This window comes from Tachysurus fulvidraco, chromosome 11 (genome assembly GCF_022655615.1).
Source record: "Tachysurus fulvidraco isolate hzauxx_2018 chromosome 11, HZAU_PFXX_2.0, whole genome shotgun sequence".
Classification (NCBI taxonomy): domain Eukaryota; kingdom Metazoa; phylum Chordata; class Actinopteri; order Siluriformes; family Bagridae; genus Tachysurus; species Tachysurus fulvidraco.
The window spans coordinates 8,715,430-8,724,814 of NC_062528.1; the positions used below are offsets into that span (position 1 = coordinate 8,715,430).

A 9,385-nucleotide genomic window follows, 5' to 3' on the forward strand; every position below is an offset into this window, starting at 1 on the left:
ATGTTTTAAGTCTAATAATCATTGCCTACAAACTAACAAACATGAAGTGGACTAATGAGCAGAAATGCTATTTCTAGGCACGTTTTTAGTTTTTGCATGTGCTTTGGATATTTTATCTTTCTCAGTAATTAAAAAAATCCTCAGAGGGAATGTACAATTTACAAGTAGTGAAGGCCTGTATGCTGAATAGTGGGTTTCCTCGGGCCTTTAGTTGATCCACATTCATTTAACTAGCAGGAGAATTAATGTTTAACTCTGTTATTAAAAGCAATGAAGTGAACGAGTTGATGGTCCAGTCATTCAGACATCTCATCTGCTCTGACTCGAACCATCACGGTGATTAACTGCGTAACTCGTACAGAACACACGAGTAATTCCTTTCTGTAATCTCTTATGACCTGTCTAATCTGTTGAAGCATTCAGAACACTCTCAGGCTATATAAATAAGATTAAATGCACAATTATATCTACAGAATGGGTGTGTGGATGCACATCCTGACCGGCTTTCTGAGGTCATTTGTTTATCAGATGTACAATTCAGCAGCAAGGAAATACATTCACACAGAACCTCTACATACAAGAAGCACTCTTTGAGTCGACTCACATACTGTATTTTTCTCCACACAGTAGATGCTCACACATACGGAACTTACACGAGTTGCCAGTCGCTGTATTATGAAGTCGCTGCTGGTTGCCATAGTAACAGTGATTAGTAGCTACTAATCTGGAATGTTAGTTCTTCAATCGCTGATGGAGACTCAGGGTGTCCTCTTTGAGTGTTCATTTCTGTCTTCACTCCCATTGGAAGTCTCTCCATGTATGCGTAAAGTTGCTCTTGGTCAGGAACCATCGCTGTAGCTCATGTCACAAGAAGTCACCAGCTCTCTTATTTGATAACGACTGATCTCCGGTAGCTTTGTACTTGCTGTATGTGTGAACACAGCATTGTTCACTTATCTATTTGTCTTCGATCACAGTTGCCATGGTGACACTGAGTTCAATTAGAAAATGTCAAATTTTCTGTAAAGAGTTTGTTCACCCTTGTTTCCTGCTGGTTCCCATCCTTTCTGCAGATTTGAAAAATGAACTGTAGGAGGCAGGTGTGTGTGTGTGTGTGTGTGTGTGTGTGTGTGTGTGTGTGTGTGTGTGTGTGTGTGTGTGTGTGTGTGTGTGTGTGTGATTTTTCACTTTAATAGATTACAGTAGTCTTTTAAGATTATTACTTGTCACAGTGTAGAAGATGATCCTAATAAAATCTTGGCAGAATTTTAATAACAGTCCATGTGATAACATGATCTCTATGTCAGCGTCTTAGATGAAGGTCCTCTAATGACAGACCTGTGATTAAATAAAATGAGTACATTTTGCTTATATGATCAAACGCCGTTATAAAGCCTTGTGCAGGAAACACAGTCAAGTACAAAGAAACCTGTTTAAAGTGAGATGCATTAATATGGATTCTTTATAACATGCCACTACACTTTTAATATCGTTCATTTTACTAGAGAGAGAAAAAGAGAGGCTGGTGAGGGAGTTCATTTATAGCTGCTGTAACAAAAGTGATAACAGGAGGTAATCTGTCACGTGGATGTTCTAGCGTTAAACGTAACTGTAAATGATCTGTCTTTTATTAACACTTTTTAGATTAATATATTAATAATTTTATCACTGTAAGTCTGATATAAAGTCTGATGGTGAGACATTTTTCTTTGCAGAATTAGAGTGGTTGAAGATAACACATTTTAGATGCTTATGAACAAACACTTGGAACATCTCATACAGAAGAAATGGGTTTGATATCAACATTTACTAAAAACATTTGTGTGGAAACAAAAAGCTTTATTGTTTTGGAAATTTCTATGAATATATTGCCACTAGTAGGTACTTGAGCCATTAATCTCTCTCTCTCTCTCTCTCTCTCTCTCTCTCTCTCTCTCTCTCTCTCTCTCTCTCTCTCTCTCTCTCTCTCTCCTCCATCTCATCTCTCTCTCTACTCTCTCTCTCCTCTCTCTTCTCTCCTCTCTCCACTCTCCCTCTCTCTTCTCTATGACTAAACCTCTCTCTCTCTCTCTCTCTCTCTCTCTCTCTCTCTCTCTCTCTCTCTCTCTCTCTCTCTCTCTCTCTCTGCTTCTTGTAGAATCTAGAACAGTATGTAAACAACTGTCAGCAAGACACTATAGTATAGAAATAAATAGGCATCATACCCTTACTATATGTTTATACACTCACTGTTGCATCTGTATGGAAGACATTGAGTGTATAAATCATTCATAATTCATTACCTCGCTACAGCAGCAGCAATATAAACTCTAATGATTGAGAAAACATGTTGCACGTAGGGCCAATAGAGTGCAATCACTAGAGGGCAGTAACATTGTTTGACTGATTTGCATAATACCATTTCTTGTATTTACTCTTTAAAGGATACATGACAAATTTGATTCATTTTAATGATACACCAACTATATACACGATTCCCAAACCCTGTAAGAACATGAAGCTGCTTAACCATGGAATTATCTTACGTTACTTGTATTATCAATACAAAAAACAATAAAAAAAATATCACTTAAAAAAAAAAAGAATTGGCCATGCTTTCTAATTTATTTATTTATTTAGTTAGTTAGTTAGTTAGTTAGTTAGTTAGTTAGTTAGTTAGTTATTACTGTATGTGTTTTCTAACTTCCCATGGTCTTCTTATGCCTTTCAATTGTTTGGATTCGTAGTTTATCATCACTAATTTATTTAGAAGTACATCATGGAAGAAAGAAAAAAGAGTGACAGAATGACCTGAATGTTTGTAGCCGCTATAACAAAAGTGATAACATTCTAAGTAACCTGTCATCTATTAACCTTTTTTTCTTTGAGACAGTACACCAGCGTACATCAGTATAAACAAGGACAACAATAAATAAATGCTGCGAAAATCTATTTAGCTACCTATTTATTCGATGAAAATTTGTAGCCTGCCTTTGAAATGTTCTGGATTTATAGTTTCAGCAATCATCACTAGTTTATTTAGAGGTACATCATGCCATTTTCCAGTCACTGTACCAATCATTTGAATCCAAATGCATCCGAAATAATTATTCTGTTCAACCATGAAGCTTTGCAGAGGACTCTTGAAGTTCAGCACGGACACACATTCAGATAGCAGGATACGGACATCTTCACACGTTTACATGAATTCCATTTTTATTTCTCTTAGTCAACAACCCAGTCTCAAGGATTTCGGAGGGTGGTTTATACACCCCATGCAAATCATTTCCCGTTTACCTTTTACTGTCTCAGTCAGCAAGTGAAATATATAACAATGTGTCGATTCTAGCTACAAGACCTATTTGTTACTATTAATAACTACAGCATTTAAAATACATGGGATAAAATCTACCCAAAATAGCTACATGCAAATTGTAACCAAATAGATTTACACTCTATAGGTTTGTCTTTACAGTGTGCTTCTTGATTAAGATCGCCTCTCCTCTTCTCTGCGAACACAGTCATACATGCAAATCGCATGGCAATGTGTGTGTTTACAGAATACAGAAGTAATCTGGATTTTCTGTAGGAATGACAAGAATTCACAGCCTAAAAATGATGTGCATTTTGAAAATACCTGTGTGAGGAGAGGAGATGTTTCATCTAACAGTAATAATGTTAGCAAGCTATCTGGGTTAAGCTACTGTATATACAGTACATTGGTGCAGAACATAATCCAGAGCAGCATAATACAGACTGTATTAGTGTCGATGTCGATGTGTGTTTGAGCCAGAATGTTGGGATTCAGTAGGGCTTTTCACATTGAACTTAATTCCAGGTTATTGTTGACCCTGCTTTTAACCCCATGGGAAATGTGTGACACTAAAAAGTTAGTGGAAGTTACAGTACATATTATAAAATAGCTGATCAACTATTATTATATTATAATTATTATATATTACATCCTTTTATCTGGGGTTTAATATGTGCCAAGGTTAAATATTATATATTTATTATATAATATATATAATACCCTGTAATACCCTGGTGTAGTACTAATAAGTTGTATTTAATTTCTTTGTGACCAGGTTGCCTGATAACTCTGGCTACAGTATATCAGTGAGCCCCGTGGCATCTTTCCCCCTGCCCCACCTGCCCTCTACCTCTCTCTCTCACACTCTCTGTCTCTCTCTGACTCTATGTATATACCCTTCTCAGTTGTCAGTGTGTGAGGAGATGCTTCGGGAGCTACAAGGCATTGTGCTGTGTCAGGACAGCCTGCAGCTGAGACGGAGACGTAGCGGTGGCCCCAGCTCTCTGCGCCCGCATCCTCTACCGGCAGAGGACAGACATGCCCGGCCCACAGGAACCAGCCTCAGCAACGGCAGGTTGTGCGCAGGCACGGGACTATCAGAGCCGATCTCCCACAAACTGGCACAGGAGGCGGCCATCGTTGCACGCAGTTGCCGCCACATCCGCATCTGCCCCGAGTGCAGACGCTTCCAAGGGATGCGCGTGCACCCACCAGGGACCCCACGGGCATCGCCCACTCACAGTGACGATAGTTTCGAGTGGGACAAAACCACCAACAGCAGTGAACCTGAATAATACACTCTGCTGGCTTTACACAAAATTGAACAAGGATCGAGAAACAGATAAACTCGGATATATAAAGACCTACGGTTTGCAGATGTGTTTATATTTCCGAAAGCTGGACTCTCTGTATACACTGCCCTCTCATTCATCTGCCCTGAATAGCATTTTGCAGCAAACAAAAAGGGGGCTTTGTACTATGCAGTATTTTTTTTTTTTTTTTTTTGTCTTACCGTGCTGTTGATCTTACTTTAAATTATATATTTTTTTTGGTTGTGAGATTACAGTTGTACTATCACTAGATTGCGATTGCTATTTTCTCCTTCACACAATGACCGTGATTACAGCTTTTATTTTCTTCAACCAGCAGAGAGGCATTCCTTACTGATGACAGCCACAGGGAACGACTTATGAAGACTTTTTCACATCATCACATTCTCAAAGCATTTTTTTAAGTGCCAGATAAACCCAGTATTGATTTTTTTTTTCAGTCCCAGATCATGGCCTTGAGGATACAACTGCGAAGAGAACTGAACACACCATCATGATGATATCTTTTTAACTATAGTGATATTCTATTAAAAACAAAAAAAAAAACAAAAAAAAAAAAAAAGATTTTAAAGATAGAGCTTTGATATGCACGTGTGAAGGCTTTCTTGAGAGGAGAGAAACGTTTTCTTTTTCTGTTATTTCATGCGTCAATTTTGAAGCCCTTCTCAGCGACGTTTGTAAAGGCTTTAGCGTGTTTTGGAAGAGGTTTCGGTTGTGTTGATCGTTTCTGGGTGTTCAAGCATGAGACTGTAGAATTATAGGATTCTATTTGACATAAGACTGGTTCTGGAAATATTTGCCTTACAAGTGCAGTGTTAAGGGATTAGAAGAAGAAAAAAAAAACATTCTCATGTTTATATTTCTCTGGTTTAAAATCGAGGGAGTGAGTTAGCATTATATCAACAGCACAGTTGAAACTGAAAATCCAAATTCACACAAGCTGAAGTTCAACTAAGAGTCTCCACAGAGCTGCAGCAGGTAACACACCTGGAGAAACGACACATGGATCGTAAGGTGTCTTTGAGGTAGAGAGTAAGCAGTGTACACGGTGTGGATGGAACTATTTTTTAGTAGCACAAAACACGAACAAGGTGTCATGAGAAGAGGCAGTGCTCACAGAACACAGAAAGGTCTTGTGAAAGGTTTGTCATGCTCCTCATTCCTCAGAGTAAATCTATAAAATAAAATATCACGGTTTTAAATAAAATGAACATTTCTTCACATATTTCTTCCATGATCTTAATCATAAATACACTTTATATGGTCAAAAGTATGTGAACAATCCTTGTGTAGTGTGTCTTTGTGTGTTGTTTTTCACAATTTCACTTCACTAGAACTAAGAGACTCAAAACACTGTTCCAACATGACAGTGCGCCTGGGCACAAAGCACAGATCTCCATGAAGACGTGCTTTGCTGAGTTCGGAGTAAAAGAACTCCAAGTGTCCTGCACAGAGACCCTGACGGACTCCTTTGGGATGAACTAGAACAGCAACTGCACCCCAACATCTTCACCCAACATCAGTGTCTGATCTCACTAATGCTCTTGCTTCTGAATGAGCACAAATCCTCACAGCCATGCTCCAAGCTCGTTATTAATCATGAGGTTAATAGAATATTGTGGGATGTTTAATAAGCAGATGGGTATACTAAGGTGTACACAAACTTTTGGCTATATAGTATATGTTTAAAGCAAAGCCAAAAGAAACAGGTGTCTGATCACTTTTTATTAACACTTTTTATTAACAGTTCCTAACAATTGTGCAGATTCACCAGTCACACAAAAGAAAAAAACTGCGTTATTTACTAAAAGCCAATAAATATTGGGTTGAACTTAAGCTAACGGCTGCATTCATAGGAGTCTGACATCTCTAATGACAATGTAAATACTATTATTTACACAGACAGACATTAGCTGTCATGAACTGACTTTTTAGAACATATGAGATGTTTTTTGTGCTGTGTGTTATTAAATATTTTTTCTAGGATGCCATTACTGTACAAGTAGCTCTTCTGGTATGTAAGGGTCATCTATCTATCCATCCATTTTCTGTATCTCTTATCCTCCACAGAGTCACAGGGAGCCTGGAGTCTATCACAGGGCACACAGGGCACAAGATGGGCAACACCCTGGATGGGGTGCCAACCCCTTACAGAACACAATCACACACAGGTTTATAGTCACACACACTACACACACTGTAGGAAATGTAGAGATGTCTTTGGACTGAAGAAAACCTCAGTATCTGGAGAAAAATCCCCAAAGCACAGGTAGAACATGCAAACTGCACACATACAGTAGGGCAAAGACAGGAATCGAACCCCCAAAAATCAGAAAGCCATCATGCCCCCTTTTCGGAGTCATATAATGGAAATAATGTGATATCCAAACCAGCATCAGTTGAGGGACAGAGAACGTATACGTAACATAACATAAGCGCTATCACATTACCATGAGTGATGATATGATAAAAATCACAAAAAAGCAACATTTAAGAAACGGTCACTGCTTTGTCCTAAATATCCACAAGTATCACAATCAGAAATAAGAAGCAGACTTAACAACCTTTAGAAGATAAATCTTAAAACTGAACAAATAATCTTAAATTCTATCTATCTATTTGTAATGAAATGTTGAGTTAAGTTCCTACTTTAATCTGCTGACTGTGGCACAGGTGCGATTTTGTCCCTGTCACTAAAGAATCTGATGCAGCAGCGCTTTAGTCCTTGAGTCTATCCAGCTCTCCCACCTCCTTCAAACAGATCAGACTCCAAAGCATTATCTTTCATTCTAATACAATTATTAGAATATTATTATTCTAATCACATTATTATTATACAATTATAAATATTAATATAATTATTATTACAATTATTAACATTTAGTGTCTTCATTCATTCTTCATTTGCGTACTCATTAATGTCAGTGGAAATTGCTGGAAAAGAAACTCTTCTTGAACAGTGTAACTGGTCATTTTTTTCTTCTGTTATTCATCACTGTAACAATTCAAGCAGTATGCCTGTGACATCGCTGTGCCGCACGACTGCTAATGTTTTATAGGATTAAGGATAAGCGAGCATTAACTAGCACATTAGCAGCAGAAGCATTAAACACAACACAAATATTTCAATCTAAAACTAATTATGTTGTTTCAGGGTGGAATAAGGGTCATAAAAATTGTGGTGGTCTGATATGTTGCTGTGGCTGAATCATTCAGGCAAAAATGACAAAAATAACAATATATTTTGAGCAAATTTGGGTTAGTATACTTTAATGACTCTACTTTAATATAGAAATAAACAACACAGTGTCACAAAAAATAAACGTTCACATGCAGCGGATTTGCTGCAGATTCCACACAGTGAATATCTGTGTAGTCAGTTTTGCTTTAAACACAGTCAGACATGCATGCCACATGGTGACGCAATAAAAACACCGACAATTCATAATTCACTGCAAAAAAAAAGACATCTTAGCAAGTGATTTTTTTTACTCTGTTCACCGATTGTTTTGTTTTTCTTTCTAGAAATTAGAAATAAATGTAAAGCTTAAAAATAGACATGATATATCCATAAATAAGTTTATTAATCTTATTTAATTACTTGCAGTATATCTGTATAAATACAAGATCATCGTGACTATGTTCAAGATGTTGTAATTAGCAAAGATACGTCTTTTTGTATTTTGTTCGTCAATGCCTGCAGGATTTACAGTCTAAAAACTAAAATGTGCCTGAATGTGTTTAGAAAGAAGAGGAAACGTTTTACAAGTCAGGGTAAAGTCTAATCATAAAATTTGCACAAGTGGGCTACGCTCCGTATGCTTTAAAAGCAACATAAAATTTGGTGTTGAACGTCTCACAAAGAGCACTGGATGCTGCATATTGCATCAGAACATTTTTCTGTGAGAATACCTTGTAGAAATACTCTCATTCACCAAAATAATTCTTGCCTTGGCTTTCTGCAAAGATCAAGCTGTAAAAAGGCTCGGTTTGTCTAAAGTTTTAGTTGATATCTTTTCAGCTAAGTGTGTTTTTGTCATGCACTGTGTATCAGGTTAGACACAAAACTGAGAGATTACCAGCTATCATGTCATGCAGGAAAACTCTACAAATGAATCAAGTCAAGTCAAGAAGCTTTTATTGTCATTTCAACCATATATAGCTGTTGCAGTACACATTGAAATGACACAAGGTTTCTCCAAGACCCCGGTGCTACATAAAACAAAGATAGAGTTAAGGACTTAGTAAGAAGTCCTAGCTACATAAAGTGCAACTGTGCAACCTGGTGCAAACAGTGCAGGGCAAGACAAACAAGAGAGACAAGAGAGTGCGGGACGAAAGACAGTAAACAGAAACAGCGCCGACCAGTGTAAATACTGTATGTAATACAGTGTTATAGCAGCAGTTACCTGAGATATTGTACAGGATTGTGCAAAACAGCACAGAATGTGCAAATAGCAAAAAGTGTGCAACAAAACAGCATGTTGATGGATATTGATGGATAAATATTGGAATATTGGAAGAGTATGTATGTAGTGTAGGTCTGTGCAGTCCATACAGCTGATGTGCGTGTGTATGTTGTGCTCAGTACAGTTTAGTTATTAAGGAGTCTGATGGCTTGTGGGAAGAAACTGTTACACAGTCTGGTCGTGAGGGCCCGAATGCTTCGGTACCTTTTTCCAGACGGCTGTAGGGTGAAGAGTGTGTGTGAAGGGTGTGTGGGGTCATCCACAATGCTGTTGCCTTCGGGGATGCAGCGTGT

The 9,385-nt window shown here is 37.8% G+C and overlaps 1 protein-coding gene across 1 annotated transcript in view; it reads left to right on the forward strand.

Moving 5' to 3' along the window:
• grik4 (glutamate receptor, ionotropic, kainate 4) overlaps positions 1–5,194 on the forward strand; it is a 369,932-nt gene extending 364,738 nt beyond the window's left edge. The window contains exon 21 of the mRNA XM_027174034.2: positions 4,198–5,194. Coding sequence (XP_027029835.1) covers positions 4,198–4,587 — 390 coding nt within the window. The 3' untranslated portion in view covers positions 4,588–5,194. The remainder of the gene's footprint in view (positions 1–4,197) is intronic.
• The last annotated feature ends 4,191 nt before the right edge of the window (positions 5,195–9,385 follow it).